At 41.3% G+C, this 19,149-nt stretch overlaps 2 protein-coding genes across 2 annotated transcripts in view; one reads left to right on the top strand and one right to left on the bottom strand.

Moving 5' to 3' along the window:
• Positions 1 to 2,525: 2,525 nt before the first annotated feature.
• golga5 (golgin A5) lies at positions 2,526 to 18,103 on the top strand. Its single transcript, XM_034144333.1, is given in 14 exon segments — positions 2,526 to 2,688; positions 4,208 to 4,894; positions 6,066 to 6,293; positions 6,739 to 6,958; positions 8,149 to 8,272; positions 8,833 to 9,036; positions 10,830 to 10,886; positions 10,888 to 11,004; positions 11,336 to 11,464; positions 12,797 to 12,895; positions 14,558 to 14,780; positions 16,865 to 16,961; positions 17,051 to 17,114; positions 17,651 to 18,103. Coding segments are annotated over 13 exon segments (2,337 nt in total). The 5' UTR covers positions 2,526 to 2,688; positions 4,208 to 4,215; the 3' UTR covers positions 17,747 to 18,103.
• Positions 17,765 to 19,149, bottom strand: part of plekhd1 (pleckstrin homology domain containing, family D (with coiled-coil domains) member 1) — an 8,338-nt gene continuing 6,953 nt past the window's right edge. The window contains exon 7 of the mRNA XM_034144349.1: positions 17,765 to 17,830. Coding sequence (XP_034000240.1) covers positions 17,765 to 17,830 — 66 coding nt within the window. The remainder of the gene's footprint in view (positions 17,831 to 19,149) is intronic.

Consider the following 19,149-nt stretch of genomic DNA (forward strand, 5'->3'; position numbering starts at 1 on the left):
CACACACAAACTTGTATATTGAGTTGTGTTTTTTTTATGTATTTAACTTCTCTTCCTCCCACTTTTTTCGAATCTTCTCCATTTTTGTCTTTTACTTCCAAAAGGACGCAGCGCTTGTGGATTAACAAGGACAATTTTTTTTTTAGAAGACTTAGATTATTGAGTCATTTTGGAAATGATCGGACTGGATATCAAGAAGAGTTGAGCAGCTTTGTCCAAACCAACAATGTATTACTGTTGTAAATCCCCCTCTCTTTACATGTGTGATCATCTGCCTCTGAAGTCCATCCTGATTTTTAACAGCGGAGTGTGGATGATCGCCATCTCTGACGCCAGCCCTCCACAACCACTTTAAAATAAGCTCATTATGGACTGGACATTTATCACTTTTTATCAGTCTTTGAAACGACCCGATTTAATAGGAACCTTTTTCTATGACTGGTCTGGTTATAAAAGTTGTTGAAGTTTCCTTTCTGTTATCTCTTTGCTGGTTTTTCACAGGAGAAACTTCCGTTCTCCTCCCGGAGCAGATTCTATGTGTTATCCATTGTGTCCATAGTCAGTTCCTGTATTGATGTGGCATGCCATGTAAATATGCATTTTGGAGTGAGTGCGGAAAAAATAAAGAGGCACTGTTTCATAACGTCAGTGTCACTTTGTCTCTTTTCTCAGCTAAAGGTGGTTGTTATTTTAAGAAGGTAGCATATAATTATATTAACCATTTCATTACTTCTACTTTATGTAATCAAAAACCCTTTTTGTGCATTTTTCTGTTTAAATTAAGTTTGTTTTCCTTATTGAATCAAATGTAACTACCTTATTACAGATAAAACATCTATTGTAAAAAAAACACATCTTGGTTATCAGGACCACGACCCAGGATCCACGACCCAGGATCCACGACTCAGGATCCACGACCCAGGACCACGACTCAGGAACACGACTCAGGATCCACGACTCAGGATCCACGACTCAGGACCACGACTCAGGATCCACGACTCAGGATCCACGACTCAGGACCACGACTCAGGATCCACGACTCAGGACCACGACTCAGGACCACGACTCAGGACCACAGCAACAGGCACAATTTAAAAACAAATAGACTTTATACAGAGCAACTTTATTCAGAATTTCGTCCATGACAGTGGTAAGTCAATTTACTCGAGGCTGTACATAAGTACAATTTTGAGGTTCCTAAGTAGGCCTATTTTTTATTTAATTTTATGTTACTTTACTTCTACTTCACTAGAAATATATTTACAGTTATTATAGGTACTGGTTACTGTTTACTAAAATAAACCTGATGAAGGATATGATGCAGGAGTACAATTAACATTACAATTTTCTTACATGTACAAATAATGTGGTATTCTATAACACTTTAACACGCAACAAGCAATTATACGGGAATACTTTTTTGATTACGTCTTTTATAATTTGAGATAAGATAAGATGGACCTTTATTTATCCCCGTAGGGAAATTCATGTGTCATCATGGCAGCAACAGAATAAGAAGAACCACTGATATTACACATGGAATATACACAGGAAGAAAAAAAGAATAGGTCCCCCGCGGCCACTAGGGGGCCCCCAAGCTGAAAGTTCAGGTTCAGCCTCAATATATTTGGGGAGAATTAAAATTAGCCGTCTTTATTTGTAGACAGCCAAGCCCCCTCCTGTGTTCGGTGAAGCATATATGCTTAAAAATCAAATGTAGGATATAAACACAACTAAACTGCAATGATAGCAAAGCTGTGGCTTGTGTTTGTGGGGTAATAAAGTCCAAATCATCGTTGGGCTGTCACATTGTTGAGAAAATGCTGCATTTATTGACATAGAGGCAGGGCCGTCCCTGGCCAACATGAGGCCCCACGCAAAGTTATATGATGAGGCCCTCTGTTTCGCGAGCGTCAACTGGGGCGGGGGGGCTAGTGGAGCCTCGCAGCGGCGAAACAGTCCCGCGCCACACTAATTGCACCGCATAAGCGCATAGGTGCGCCGCATTTTCGGCTCAGTTGAGGCACCCTCCGCAAGATGAGGCCCCCTCCGCAAGGTGAGGCCCCACGCAGTCTGCATGATCGGCCTGTAGGGAGGGACGGCCCTGCATAGAGGAGCCTTAATGTTTACCTTTTTAATATAATTTGTTGTAAGTTTCAATTGCTTGGTTTTCGTGAAATTAGCCTGTTTTCCTCTTAAAGTGTAACAGATTGATGCATCTCCACAGATCATCGTAAAGGCTTCGGAATCCCCCCATTGTAGTTAAACAACTGTAAAGACTAGGGCCCCCAAAAAGCTAGAAACGGCCCTGCCTGTCAGTCTACCACTGTTAACTTCTTTGTTGTTTTTTTAGTAAAGGTGAAATGTTATGATAAAAAGGAAAACATCTTATCTTTTATAGGAGAAATCTGAATTAAAATACCAAAGCAAACATTGTTTTTATTTAATCATCACGAGTATAGAAAACAAAACAAGCGGATTTCTGATCAGGCGTCTTCTCGGTCGCTCTGTTGTGGGGTCCTCGCTGCTCTTCCTGCTCCACGTATTGAGAAGGAGATCCTCTCTGACAGACAATGACATTTGTTTCGGTTTACCCGGTTTACCTCCACGGTGTTTCTGCTTCATGTCCTCCAGTTAAACCCCGGCTTTAGCTGAGACGCTTTGGACATTTGGACCTCTTTTCAAACGGTTTGTTTTCAGCCTCTTTCCCTTTAATACCCAGCTAGCCTGTTAGCATTAGCATTGTTCCAGTTAATCCTGAACTGTTTACTTTGTGACAACATACAACCCAACAGCTGATGATTTTTTTATTAACTCATGTGTGTGTGTTATTGCACCTGATAAAATACCATGTTATAATAACCAACCTTTTAGCTTTAGCTCGTTTGAGTTAGCATGCTAGCTGTGCACAAATGATGCATTCACGGGATCTATGTTTCCCATGTCAATATTATCCTCCTTAAATTAAACATTAACGCACTTTTCTAGGGGTGCTATGGCCTAAGAGTAGTGTTTTTTTTCCGGAGGTGAAATGTCCAATGTTTGTTTCACTCGATCAATATGTTGATTTCGCCGACAGAGCTTATATATCTGATGATTTACTTGAAATCAATGCATTCAGATTTGTGTGCAAGGGTTTAGAGCAGGGTTGTCAAACTCAAATACACAGTGGGCCAACATTTAAAAATGGGTACTAGTCGAGGGCCGGACTGGTTCAATGTTTATTGGAAAACGTATTGAAATGAACTTATTGCACATATTAAACCTGGAACTAACAAAGCTTAAATTATTGCCTATAAAAACAACATTAAACATTAAATAATCAGTTGTATTCATTTCTTATGGCTCTATCTGCAGCTTTTCCGGAGTCATTTCTTATGATTACATTTTTCCACAGGCCAACAACAGCTTCAAAAAAACTATTTCCCTCAAAGAACAAACCAAACATGCCCTGTTGTCGTGAGAGAAAAAGTGCAGAAGGAAACATCCATTGAAACTCAGTTTGCTGCTCTGTGATGCCAAGCCAGATACTTGGCATCTCATCTTGGGTGCAAGTTCATCAATGTTTGGGGTCAGGCTCTGAGCTGAGGAAACCCTCAGGATTGAGTGAAGGTGTGCGTGCAAGATACCGGTGGAAATGTAGGCCCACAGGATAATTAGAAATGATCTACTTATCCTAATTAGTAATTATCCTGTGGGCCGAAATTAAATCTACCACGGCCCGGATTTGGCCCCCGGGCCTTGAGTTTGACATATGTGGATTAGTGAGTGTGTGCATCAGCAGCTAAAATCCTCTTAAACAATAATAATGTGCATTAGGTGCAATACTTAGGCCATATCACCTTTGCAATTATGTAACTGCAATACTGATACCACTTGAATATGACTGTATTCAATTGTACACTTTGTGCAATAATCTTGTTTTCAGATATTTATCAATTCTAATACACCACATTATATATTGTAATATGCAAATGTTTACATATGTATTGTTGTTTAGATTTTAGTGAAATGTGCACACTTTCCTTTTAAGTTCTTATGTGTATATAATATATATTTATTTTATTCAAAAATCGAGCATTTTTTGCGTAATCCTATTCCCCCTGGGACAAAGTATTCTGATTCTGATATCCTTATAGTTTTGGACTCAGTCAGCAGAAAAGGCTGATGTCATCCTCTAATTGAGCTCTTGTGTTTCTTCCGTTAGGAAACAAAATGTCTTGGTTTGCCGATTTTGCCGGGAAAGCTGAGGACTTCCTGAACAAAGTGGACCAGGGAGCTGCCACTGCTCTGACCATAAACCAGGAGAAAGCATCCTCCTTTTCCTCCTACGAAGAAGAATCACCCGTCAAACCTGAATTCAACCCTGCAGGTTTCAAGACCCATGCACCTGCAGCTCATCATGCATATTCATCCACTGAGGATTCACACAGCTTCGTCTCCGCTGCAGCTGCAAACATTAAGAGATCTGGATCCACGCTGCTCGGTGCTGCGAACACATCCAGTGTCCTCTCTGGTTCTGGAAGCAGCGCCTCCGCCTCCGCCTCCGCCTCCACCTCCACCTCCACCAAGACCTCCTCTGGGTTTGTGAGGCGCAAAAAGAGCGAGCAAGACGTGGACGACGACATGCTCTTTGACTTTCTGAACAGCGCCGACCCTCCGGAGAGCGGCAGCAGGGATTCAAGAAGAGAACTTGTGAAGGTGGTGGTTCCTGTTACAGAACCCCAGAGCCCCACGCCTCCTCCTCCTCCCTCCTCCACCCCTTTCTCCCTCCCATCGGCCCCGTCTACACCCCCCTCCACCAGGGGAGTATCCCGGGCGTCCAGCATGAGCTCACTGTCCGCTCACAGCATCAAGACATCAGACGAAGGCTCTGCTAAAGAATTAAGCCAAGGTACGATCACAGGGCCCGAGGTGTTACAGTCGTTGCTGAAAACATCTCTAGCAGAGCAGGATCGGTCACACGGTTTCATGGCCTCAATTTAAATAAATAAAAAACCAAACCCAAAAAACAAACAATTATATAGAATTGTACTCTTAGGTTATAGGGAATACAACTCTTTGGAAAATACATGTCCTACGTTTCACACCTAGTTGATGATCTGTTTGGGATTTATTTGTAATCATTAGTACTCTTCTCTCTTCATTATTGTCTATCTGTAACAATCCAAAGAGTCTTCACAATCAGAAAGCCTTTATTCGTTCTGCAGCGGGGAAATCCAGGGCGTTACAGCAGCAACGGTTAAGTGCAGATTAAAGTAGAAAGAGTAGAATAGAATAGAATATGGAGGGATGAACCCCTTCTTTAATGGTCACACATGCAGAGCACACAGTGAAATGTGTTCTCTGCATTTAACCCATCCTAGCACCAGGAGTCTAGTACTAGGAGAAGCTATTGTACAGCGCCCGGGGAGCAATGGGAGTGAGGGGGGAAGGGGGATGTCCAGTTGATTTACATGGTGATTTACATGTTATGTAAAGGCCAAGAACACACTAATAAAAGTGCACCTAGATAAAAAATAAGTAGAAAGCTTTTTTTTAAAGTGGGCGTACAAAAGTATTGAAGGAGCCGTTAACAAAGTGTAAATGAATTGTAAGGAATAAATTACATTACATGTTACTTGTTAGTCGCTTTTATCCAAAGCGACTTACATACTCAATACTGTGGACAATCCCCACAGGAGCAATTTGGGGTGAAGTGTATCAGGGACACAACGACATGCTGACTGCAGTGGGGTTTGAACCTGTGACCCCCCTGATCCCAACACCAAGGCTCTATCCACTGCGCCACACGCCCCTAAATAAAGTGTAAATACATAAGTGAATTCAGAACATGAGAATCTGAATCAGAAACAGGTTTTTTTGCCAAGTAGGTTGAGGCATACGAGGAATTAGCCGTGGTGTATTTGGTGCCTACATAAACACAGTTGAAGAGATACAAATTAAGAAAAACAACCCAAAAAAACACGATGATATGTTAGCAGTGGTATTGCACAAACGTACAGGTAATAATATCTGAATAATACCTGTGTTTGTTCTGTCTTCACCCCGCCCTTCAACCACAGACACACCTGAGAGCTCAGACTCCGGCTTGGCTGTCCCTCAGGAGTCCATCAGACAGGATCCTCCTCTTCCTCTTCCTCCTGCTGCTGCTGCTGCCCCCCCCACAGAGGAGCCTCAGAGCCACATCCTGTCCAGCCTGCGTCTGGAGAACCAGCTGCTGCGGAGTGAGGTTTCCTCCCTCAACCAGGAGATGGTTTCAGTCATCCAGAGGGCCAAAGACCTGCAGGACGGTGAGAGACGAGAGCAACCAGGAACCAGAACCAGAATCTGAGCAGGTTCACACATACAAGGAATTTGCTTTTGTGTATATTGTGCATACATAAGCACAATAAGAGGAAATGCATTGTGAAAATAAGAAAAATAAATAGATAACTTTTTTTTCAAAGAATTCTGAGAAAAAAGGTTAAAATTCTAAGAAGTCAAAATAAAAGAAAAATGAAGAAATAAAGACTGAGAAAAAAAGCCAAATCCTTAGAAAAGGTAAAAATTAAGATTAAAGTGAAAATTCTGAAAAAAAATCTAAAGCCTGATAAAAAGTCTCAATTCTGAAAAAAGTCAAATTCCGAGGAAAAAAATGAAATTCTTAGGAAAACAAGTCAACATTTTTAAACAATTCTTAAAAAAGGTGAATGTTGTGAAAAAAGGTTTATTCTAACCTGTGCTCCTCTCACATAGAGTTGAACCACGCTCGTCTCCGTGCCGACCGGAGGAACTCGGAGCAGTCTCAGAGCGACAGGATGTCACGAGATCTCCGGTCGAAGGTTGATGACCTCACAGAATCGCTTTCTGCTAAAGACGCTCAGCTGGCCGTGCTGAAGGTCCGTCTCGATGAAGCCGATCAGATGCTGAAGTCCCGCAGCGCCGCTCTGGAGGAGGCGCAGACGGAGCGGTCGAGGTTTGTTTCCACCTTTTTCTTCTTAGTAAAGGTCACCTATTGTGCAAAACCCACTTGTTCATGTCTCTTCTACATCACCATGTGTGTAAAGAGACTCTGAAAGTTTCAGGAGCAAAGATTCTCTCTCTTTTTGTCCTGATCCATTTATATAAAAACCTGTCTGAAAATGAGCTGATCAGATTTTGGCCACTTTATGATGTCATAACGATGTTTTGGCTTGTGTAACCATTAGCCAATCACCAACCAAGGTAACCCCCCCCCCACCTTATCACCTGAATCTCCTCCTAGAGCACCAATAGCTGCTTTCACACCAAGTACTTTGCTGTACTTAGTGCCTGGAACTAAGAGCAGATCACGTTCACACCGGAATAAGCCCCTGAGGGAAGATTACGCAAATGAGGCTGCTGGCGTCACTTCTTCTTCTTCTGCTTTGGGTTTACTGGCAGGCCGCAAACCACTTCACGGCGTATACTGCCACCCGAAGTCCCCGGCCGGAAGTCCCCGGAGTTGGGGACTGGCTTCAGTAGAAGCTGCTGGGACTCCCAGCAGCTTCTACTGAAGCCTTCCGAGTAAATCGCCAGAACGCAGACACCTCCTCATCTCCACCGCTCCCATGTTTTTTTTTTTGTGTTGCCATAAGTTAGTCTCTCTCCGTTGGTGCGCTGGGCTAATGCTAATGCTAATAATGCTAATGCCAGCAAATACAATGGCGGCTTCACAAAACTTTTCAGAGTTTTACGGGGAATGGTTTGCAATCGAAATTGGTACTTTTTTCTCCCCAGGATAGTACCACCTCTGTAGCAGGCACTACAAATGGGGGTAAAAGTTCCCGGCACTAAGTACTCTTTTTGGTGTGAACGCAAAATAAGAGGTACTAACAGAACTAAACGGGAAAAGTACTCCGGTGTGAACGCGCCTATTGTGTTCTTTTTAACCAAATATCTCTCAGAGGGGCGTGGGGAGGGGCTCCTTATTTTCATCTAAAGTAACAGACAGAGAATCAGCACTTTTGAAACAGGGCTGAAACAGAGGGGATTATGGGATGCTGCAATGATCTGTTTGGGGTTTGGAGCCAAACACTTCAGAGACATTTATGTATATATCTGAGACCTATAATATATTGATGAAAATCAGTATAATAGGGGACCTTTAATGGCTTCAGATGTTATATCTCCTCCTCTGTTCCTCAGGATCGTGCTGGACCACTCGGAGGGCAGCAGCGTGCAGTCTCAGGCTCTGGAGACGATCCAGGAGAGGCTGCGCGACGCGGAGCTGTCCGCCCGGAGGGAGCAGGACAACTACAGACAGATGCAGGTGAACAGGATGCCTCTCATATTTATATCACATAACATATCTGTGTGACATGTATTCACGTTTACTTTACATACATGTCAGTTATTGTTATTATTTTGACTGATACTGCAACAAGGATATAATTTACAATATTGAAGGGAATGATCATTTTTGTATCGTAGATTAATTTGCTCTAAAATATATTGAAATGATCATGTTGAATGAAATGTTATAGCTGGATGTTGTGATACAAATATGTATTGTTCAGCGACTGAACAAATAGAAAACATTTTACTTCTTTATTTTAAATATTTGTTTGTGTGTCCCTAAACGACTATAGTACTTCTTAACTCTGTGTGTGTGTATCTGTGTGTCCCCAAACGACTATTCTACTTCTTAACTCTGTGTGTGTGTATCTGTGTGTCCCTAAACGACTATTATACTTCTTAACTCTGTGTGTGTGTGTGTGTGTGTCCCTAAACGACTATTATACTTCTTAACTCTGTGTGTGTGTATCTGTGTGTCCCTAAACGACTATTATACTTCTTAACTCTGTGTGTGTGTGTGTGTGTGTGTTGCAGGGTGAGTTCGCCGGCCGCCTCTCTAAAGTGGAGTCTGATCGGCAGACGCTGGCGGAGACCGTGACGGCAGCGGAGCGTCGAGCGGCGGAGGAACGGCTGCGAGTCGAAGACATGCAGACGCAGCTGAAGAGCAACAAAGCTGCAGCTGAGGCGGCAAAGATGGAGTTACAGGACTACAAACACAAAGCTGCACGCATCCTACAGGTAACACTGACAGCATCCTACAGGTAACACTGACAGCATCCTACAGGTAACACTGACAGCATCCTACAGGTAACACTGACAGCATCCTACAGGTAACACTGACAGCATCCTACAGGTAACACTGACAGCATCCTACAGGTAACACTGACAGCATCCTACAGGTAACACTGACAGCATCCTACAGGTAACACTGACGGCATCCTACAGGTAACACTGACAGCATCCTACAGGTAACACTGACAGCATCCTACAGGTAACACTGACGGTCACTAGATTTCATTTCTTTACCAAGACTTTTGTTTTTTTGTGATCACATTTTTATTGATTAATACACATGTACAACCAAAAGCACATTTTTCTTTAAAAAATAAATAAAATTACTAGAAGTACATAAGAAAAAGAAAAATTTGACAGCAATTACTTACAAAATATACAAAATATACAAAATACAGAATACGTAAGCCTAAAATAATAACAATAATACAGACAAGCAGAAATAAAACAAACCCAACACACACACACACACACACACACACACCCACACCGACACCCCACACAAACACACACACACACACAACCCAGCACACACACTACACACACACACACCACACACACACACACAACCGACACGGACACCGACACCGACACAACAAACACCGACACACACACACACACACACACACACACACACACAACACACACACAACACACACCACACTGACACTTACCCGACCACCGACACACACACACCGAACCACACACACCTACACACACACCTACAACACCCACACACACACCTACACACACACCCTAACACACACACCTACACACACCTACCACACACCTACACACACACACCACACACACACACACACACACACACCACACACACACACACACACACACACACACACTTGCGGGACAAATGAAGGGATTCTGATTTCTGAATTGATTTATTTCACATCCAGATTTAAAGCTTTTTCAGGATTGCATGTTTTTTATTCTTTTGAGATTCTATTTGTTTTGTTGTTAGGATTTGTTGACAAGCCTGCTCTGTTGTTGCTGATGTTTTTTTTTAGAACTTAATTGTTTTAGTTTCAGACAATAATACAGTACAATATATCTTTCAGTCACATTTTCAGTTTGTCCAGCTGTATCAATACAATCCTTAACAGGTTTCAAGTATTAGACAACCAGTAACAGAGTACCACTCCAGGGCTAAAAACAATTACAAATGTAATAAAGATGGCCAAAAATAATAATGATGGAGAGTAGGGCTGTGCAATTAATCATATTTTAATCGCAATTACGATTTTGGCCTGCCACAATTACGAAAACAACATAATCGAATAAAACAATTATTTTGCTTTGCTTGGGTGTGACAGTGCACTGCAACATATTTGATCTAATTTATTTTGGTCTAATTTATTTGTATTTATCATATTTATATATGATTAGTAGCTTGTGGAAGTGCGCTCCAAAATATTTGTTGATCTTGTTTATTGGTATTTATTATTTAGATATTATTTATTTAAAGTTTTTCAGTTGAATTATACGTTCAGGGTAATCAACAGTTATAAGATACTGTTCAAATTATTATTTGTATTTGTTTTAAAGTTCAATAAATGGATGTTTTCAAAGTCAATGAATAATCGTATTTAATAATCGTGATATCAATTATTGACCAAAATAATCGTGATTATGATTTTTGCCATAATCGCACAGCCCTAATGGAGAGAGAATACAAGTGACGTACAAGAGTGTTGTTGCTGATGTTTTGAATGCCCCTGCAGTCCAAAGAGAAGCTGATCAGCAGCCTGAAGGAGGGCTCCGGCCTGGACTCGCTGGACGGCAGGCGGGGGGGCGGCGGCTCTGGAGCTCGAGGACCTGAAGCACGAGAGGGAGATGCAGAAAGAGGAAATCCAGAAGCTTCAGGGGCAGCTGCACACGCTGCGGATAGAGATCCAGGTGAGACGCTTTGAAGGCACTATATGTCATTTCCTGCCTGTAGGGTTCTCTCTAACAAAACAATAACAAAAGAAAGACTTTACAGGTGAACAGTGCTGACATCAGAGGTCGCGCTAGACTTTTTTCGCTGCCCGTCATTTTGACCGACAGGATCGTATCAAAATCCATTATAACCCGTCGGCCTGTACACAACAAACAAACTCATCCAGAGTTCCTCGCTGTGTGACAGCCGCTCCAATGGCAGGATTCACATCAGTTTTTGAAACCATAACAAAAGAAGAAGAATATGTAGAATATATATCATAGTGAGACATGTTTTCTTTGACCTCAGGATCTGGAGAGCCAGGCGGTGACGGAGGCGGACGCGTGGCGGGAGCAGCAGCTGCAGCTGGAGGAGACGCAGAGCTTTCAGAACAGAGCCAAGAGGGAGGCGGAGGCCGAGGCCGAGCGATACAAACAGGTGACAACTACAGAAAGACAACATTACAAACTGTCTCAGATATACAGAACCAGTCCAAAGTCTGGACACAGCTTCTCATTCTAAGGTTTTATTTATTTTTATTATTTTCTACATTGTAGATTAATACTGAAGACATCACAACTATGAAAGAACACATATGGAATTATCTAGTAAACAAAAAAGTGTTCAACAAACACCAGAATATGATTTTTATTTTAGAATCTTCAAATTAGCCCCCTCTTGCCTTGATGACAGCTTTGCTCACTCTTGGCTTCTCTCAGTCGGCTTCATGATGTAGTCACCTGGAAATGGTTTTCAATTAACACGTGTGCCTTGTCAAGAGTCCATTTGTGGAATTACTTCCCTTCTGAATGTGTTTGAGGCCATCAGTTGTGTTGTGCAGAGGTAGGTTGACTGGTAATCAGGGTGTCCGCAGGGTCTTAAAAAGTATTAAAAGTTGATAAATCAATTTAGTGAAAGTTAAGGCTATTAAAAAGTATTAAACGGCATTTTCCAAGGTATTACATTTTGTAGCTTGTTTTCAATAAGTATATAAATTGTCCAAAGAGGTTGTATTCTACAGTGTGCCTGAATGTAATCATTGCGTAGGTGTGTAGTGTGATTCTGTGTAGTTTATTTATGGCATCCCGTTGGATTTGACGTCTTCTGAACAGGACATCGCACGCTCACGCAGCGTCCACACGGCGGCGTGCGTTGAAGCTTGCCGGTGGGCGTGTCTGAAACTCGGCCAACAACCAATCACATGAATCTCCCGCCCCGGACACACAAGCACGCGGTTTGATTGGCTAGAGCTTGTACTGGCATATGATTTGATTGGCTGCCGCTTCCGTCGAAGCTTCAAAAGTTGAACTTTTCTCAACTTTTGAAGCGAGCAAAGCAAAGCGACAGAACCACAATGCAGTTCGGCAAAGCGTGACGTCACCCCATTCAAAGTGAATGGGAAGAAGCGTTGAAGCTTCAACGCACGCCGCCGTGTGGACGAGCCGTCACTGCTTGATAGCGCACGAAGATCCGTTTACGCCGGTTGTTAAACAACATCGTTATGGGGAAATGCAAGTTTGCGTTCAAATGGTTGGAAGATAAGGAGGAAGGACAATCAATACTGTATATAGTCAATGTGTCGCCAAGGTAACCGGTTAAAACTCCAAGTGGCGATGAGGTCTTAAAATGTATGGAAAGGGTCTTAAAAAAGGTCTTAAAAGGTTTTACATTTGACTTCAGGATTCCTGCATACACCCTGGGTTCTGTATATTTCATGAAACTCCTGATCAAACTGATTGATTTATGTGTGATGTGTTTGTGTATCTAAAGGAGCTGCAGTACCTGGAGGAAGAGCAGCATCGAGCCAAAGCCACGCTGCAGAGCAGGATCAAAGACAGAGAGGATGATATCCAAAAACTCAGGAACCAGGTCAGTCGCTTTATACAAATGATGATTATACAATGGATGTAAAGCCAGTCCATCTTCTTTGGCCAACATATGCTCTGTGACACATTGGGATGCAATCAATGTCAGTCAGTCAGACTTTATTGTTATAGAGACTTTCATACAGGTTGGAGCACTTCAAAGTGTTTCACAGAAGACTGACAAGCTGGAAATAAGACAGACACGTTTAAAAGAAAAAATTGAAAAAACACAGTTTCAGACCAATACACAGGAGACAATAAATTATAAAAATGTAATAATATAGTATTAAATATATACAAAAATAGAGAAGTAAAACCGTACTATACAACTTAAATACCACTCTTAATCAGCGACATTAGTGAATTGATATTTCAGTTTTAATGTAAAGGTTTCAACACTTCCAGCAGCTCTCAAATCCTTAAGCAGACTATTCCAGTGGCTCAAAACATGAACTAAAAAACCAGGGTGATGTCTTTTATATGGTCCGTCAGTCAAAAGCAAAAATATTTACTTAAATACGGATTTAAAAAATTGAGAAAAGCAAGAAATATCCATAATTGAGAGCCTGAAAACAGAATTGCCTGACAGTTTGTGAATGACAAATGACTTTCATCGCTGAGCAAAATAGTTGTCGACCCACTAATCATTGCAACCTCAATGCCATTTCTACCACTAATGGGGCGAAGCCTGCAAGCTAGTTCAGGCAGTCAACTCGAGCACCAATGATACATTAACACGTGACGCGTCTCTCTTACAACCAACCAACCAAACACAATCTCCTTAACATGCCGCTCTATTTAAGCCTCGCTAATGCTGCTCGGTCACATTGCTGATGCGTTCACGTGCTGCTCGCCTGCCCCCCCACCACCCCAGCTTCCACCCCAGCTTCCACCCCAGCTTCCACCTGAAGGCTCAGGGATAGTTACAGTATCTAATCATCACTCAATGTTCTATGTAAATCTGTGGAGTGATGAGGCCCGAGCCTAGACGCCAAACTCAACTATATGCTGCTTCTAATAAACATGTTAAGAACACGTGAGTTGTCTGACTGAAATAACTAATAATACCTTTATTATTCCCACAGAGGGGGAATTTACATTGTAACAGCAGAAAAGAGCCAAAGACAGCTTCATGTTACCTAAGAAGCATGCATAACAAAAAGTCCTAAGGATTAAAAAAAAGAAATTATGTAAAAAAAGTTACACATTTTACAGAAATAATTAAAAAATTACACATTTTACAAAAATACACACCCTGTAACATTCTGAGGATTTAGCAGCCAGGTATATATTGCACAGTTTTTAACGGCATATATATATATATTGCACATATTGCACATCATCACTTTAACACCCCCCCCCCACACACACACACACACACACACACACACACACAAAAAATCCAGCACCAGTCACTTTTACGCTGCTATGGAAATGTGTGTGCTCCCATTTGCACTATGTACATCATTAATTGAAGTAAACGTTTATTTTGTGTTCTTTTGTAATTATTGAGTGTTCTTGCATTTTAATGTGTGTTTTTTTTTATACCTCGATCTTTCTGTGTGTACAAACATATTTTGAGATTGACAATAAAGTTGACTTTGACTTTGACTAGTTGGTATTTAACAACAAGAGGTGTTAACATGATGTTGCTGATGGCCTGCAGCTGACCAACAAGGCTCTGAGCAGCAGCAGCCAGACGGAGCTGGAGAACCGTCTGCACCAGCTGACGGAGACGCTCATCCAGAAGCAGACCATGCTGGAGGCTCTGGGGACGGAGAAGAGCGCTCTGGTGTTTCAGATGGAGCGGCTGGAGACGCAGCTGAAGAGCCGGGAGGGGGGGCACAGCGGGGGGGCCTCCATCAACATGAGCAACCTCGAGGGGCCAGGTAAGATATCGGTTCGATGTGAAAGTGTTACATATATTTTTTTGTTAATTTTAGAGCGAATGGGTGCTTTTATTTCCAGGACTGCACCATTTCAAAGGGGAATAAACAGACTTTCCAATGGTATAAGATTTAATGCCAAGAAGCATTGTTACAACAAAGGAGTCATCTACCAAACACATTACATGTCACTTGTCGATTTTGGCCGTCGATGGGCGTCAGGCCGACGATGAGCGTCGACACGCCCTACTCAGATTGGTGTCCCCCGCACCTTCGTGTCTTTTCAGCCGGGTTAGGGTTAGGGTTAGGGCAAAATAAATCACTCTGATTGGCTGTTCAGCTAGCGAATCAGTGCATGAGAAGCGAAATGGAAGTGAGGGACCCAAACAAACTATTAAGAAGGCAAATCTGAGATTTCATTTCAGCTCTCGACACAGGTTCGGGAAAGCCCCATGAGCTTCTCGCTGTAGAGTGAAAATGGAACGCACACGCTATTTGTTGTTTGTTTATATCACGCAGTCTGTTCTTCTTCTCTCGGTGTATCACGCAGTCTGTTCTTCTTCTCTCGGTGTATCACGCAGTCTGTCTTCCGGTTGTTGCCTCTTTTGAATGACGAATACACACTACCGCCGCCTGCTGGTAAGGAGAGGTATTGCCACTCACGCATGCGCAGTTCGTACGTGCTTCTTGGCCGTCGGTCGAAGTCTTTGCGGTGTGTTCCAGTGCGACACATGGCCAAGACGCAGGAGACGCGAGGCGACGCAACAGTCGGGGGTCCGTCTGTGTCAGTTCTTTGGTGTCAGCTTGGTGTGTCCGGGCCTTTAGACGCTTTTATCCAAAGCGACTTACATACTCAATACTGTGGGCAATCCCCACAGGAGCAATTTGGGGTGAAGTGTCTCAGGGACACAACGACATGCTGACTGCAGTGGGGTTTGAACCCCCTGATGCGAACATCAACGCACTAGTCCACTGCGCCACACGCCTCTGCACATTTCTTTACTTTTTGTGCTTAGCTTATATAAAAATTATCTTGATTTATTAATATAAATGTCTACATTGGGAGCAATGGGCATGAATCAAATAGATTTAATCAATAATTATAATTTCATTTCCTAACCCTGTGCCTGTTTTTATATATTTTTATATATTTTATGGACAATTGTTGTAACGCTAAACATTAATTATATAATTAGAATACAATCCAGGTACGATTTTTGTTAAATAAGAAAGTGTTACATATATTCTTTGGATAATTGTGCCTTTATTTTCGATGTATGGGGAGAAAGAGATGATGACATGGAGACATAATTCCGCTTTCAAGTGTTTCACATTTAAAATGCAAAATACTAAGTATAATTTACATTTTCAATACTTTTATACCTGTATTTGATATCCTTTAAACATTTATAGAATATTTGAGGTATAAATCAACAATTTATCGATTTATTTCTGCAGAAATAAAAGAAAATGTTGGAATCTATGGGAGTTTTATGAATATATATATATATATATATAAATAATCTGGATTTATTAATATCAATGTCTAAATTGATTGATTTATACTGTAATTATAATTTAATTTCCCCACACTGTGCCCGTTTTTATATATTTTATGAACGAGTCCTGTAACATTAAACTTAAATAATATAAGAACAGTAAAAGAAAAAGAAAAACCGCAATTCAGTGTTGAAGTGTGTGTGGCGCAGTGGGTTGTGCGTTGGTGTTCGGATCAGGGTTCAAACCCCACTGCAGTCAGCATGTCGTTGTGTCCCTGAGACACTTCACCTCAAATTGCTCCTGTGGGGATTGTCCACAGTATTGAGTATGTACGTCGCTTTGGATAAAAGCGTCTAACAAGTGACATGTCATGTAATGTAATGAAGTCTGTTACTTTCCTGAACAACAACATCTGATTCACCCTGTTGGTGCAGTTTCCTCTTTGTGTGTTAGATTTTCTTTATTTCTGCCAAATTCTTGCATTTATTTCTCGCTTTTAGGATTCACTTTTAATTTCCCTTTTACCTTCATCATATATTATTCTTACGTTGCCGGTAACTTTCTTCCCATGTGTTGTATCTAAGCAGCTCGTCAGAGAAACGCCCCGGTTCTCTTCAGTGATCAGGAAAGTCCCGGAGTTTACGGAAAAGTACGGAAAGCCGCGAGCTCCATCGACCGGTTCAGGTAACTCTTCACTCTAATTATATTTAATTACATGGTTCAAATGTGAGTTATGATCCCCAGATATTAATGAACACATGTTGTTGTTTCAGCATCAGACTGGGTATCTTCTTGAGGCGTTACCCTATGGCCAGAGTTTTCGTTATCCTCTACATAGTGAGTATGACATGCTATATTTTGGGCTATACCAGTAAACACAAACCAGGCCTGTGATCACGTATAACTTCACATGTAGAACAATTTATTTTGTCTTGTGTATTATATATTTCTACTTAAGTATTGTGACATGTGATGATTCTGTTCCTGTCTATGGAGTACGGATGTAAATTAGCATTTTTGCTAACTCAAGCATTTTTACATCATGTAATTTATACTGATGTTCATTAGTGCCCTGTCCCTATTAATGAATAAAAGAAAGTGTATTTAATTAAATGAAAGACTTATGTAATCCGATGAATAACTTTAGTCAAAATAATTTTGTTCAGGTTTCTTTTTATTTAAAAAAATGTTCTATATTTGTTTATTTTCTACTATGCCTTGTTGACATGCTGCTCTCACAAACACATTTCCCAATTTGGGATCACTTATCCTATCTCAATGTTTTAAAACAAAATGCATTTGGAACAGCCCATACTATTTTTCCATCGTTATGAACCCTTTAACAACATTTTCCCTTCTTCTTCTTCTTCCAGGCGCTGCTGCACCTCTGGGTGATGGTGGTGCTCCTGACGTACACTCCAGAGATGCACACTCCAGAGATGCACCACGGCCACCCTGATGGAAGATAAGAGGATTTTAAGAGTTGGTTATTCTCCCTTCGCTGTGAGGATGGTATAAGCTGCTGGATTTTGGGCTCTGGGTCCTGCCTCTCCCTGTTTTGCACAGAAATGCTATGAATTAAAAGACATTTCCTCCGATTTATTCTTTATTTTTTACAAGTGAAGATCGATAGCTGACATTGAGTTTTAAAATAATTAATTACAGAGGGATTATATGTTATGTGGACGGTCTTCTGACAGGATATTAAATCAAAAAAGTGATTTCACATCTGTTTTTCTCCTCATCTGCTTTCAGACCTCTGGCCTCTTGAGAGATTGTATTTAACACTATAAAAAAACTTTTAATAAACAAGTTAGAAGAAACGACTCAGACTGGCACTTTTTAACAACATCACTTAAAGGTCACCTATCATGCTATTTTTAGGCAATAGCATAGGTCTCAGATATATACAAATATAGAAAAAACATGTCTATGAAGTGTTTTGCTCAAAATACCAAACAGATCACCCATTCTAGCCATGCCTCATATCCCTGTATTTCACTTCCTGTTTCAAAAGTGCTGATTTTGGGTATAAAGCTTTAAAAAAAATTAAAAAGGGGGCTGAGCTCATGCGGGACCCGGCAGCTACTGTCTAAACTAAATACTGCCGTGATGAAACGCCATATCATGGATTATCAAGGATTATTTCTGAAACAGTATGGAGCTCAAAGGCTTTCTCTCTTGCCGGTTATACCACAAGGTGAGTTCCTTTTTATTTCCTGCTTCTTCACACACATGCTCTCCAGTACAGGTTAGCTCTGAGTGTTAGCGATGCTAATGTAAACACAGACCATATTACTTCCAAAACAGTCGGGCATTGTTTCTGATAACAACGTTTCTGATAGTGCCGTGGGTCCACATGTCCAATATTACGTCATATCGGACGCAAATCTGGATCAGCTCCGTTGTAGCCCCGTTTTTAGAGATTTGGGTATGGAGGAAAAGAGAGGGTTTTATTTTCTGACGCTGCGTGAGTTCCCCGACACACCGGGGACACATATTTATATATAAAAGACATCAAAAAGTGCTTTTTGCATGATAGGTCCCCTTTAAAAGGTCATGTAGGTTTACCGGTCATTATGCAACCTTCACTAAATGTAATGCAGATTTCACCAGACTAATGATATATAAATGTACAGGTGCAATTGCAAAACATAGTAGCATATAGCATTATTGACCTTTGGTACACCTTTGTATGTTTCTGTATTGGAATAATGCCTATAAATTCCCCCCTGTTAATTTGTATTACATTTACTGTAACAGTCGTTTTTTGTAATTGTATGTTGGATGTTTTATAAATCTGGGAAATTATTTGTTTTCTTGCTGGGAGTCTTCGAGAGAATATATGTCTTTATTAATTTAAACCCAAATT

The sequence above is a fragment of the Trematomus bernacchii genome, unplaced genomic scaffold, assembly GCF_902827165.1.
Source record: "Trematomus bernacchii unplaced genomic scaffold, fTreBer1.1, whole genome shotgun sequence".
Classification (NCBI taxonomy): domain Eukaryota; kingdom Metazoa; phylum Chordata; class Actinopteri; order Perciformes; family Nototheniidae; genus Trematomus; species Trematomus bernacchii.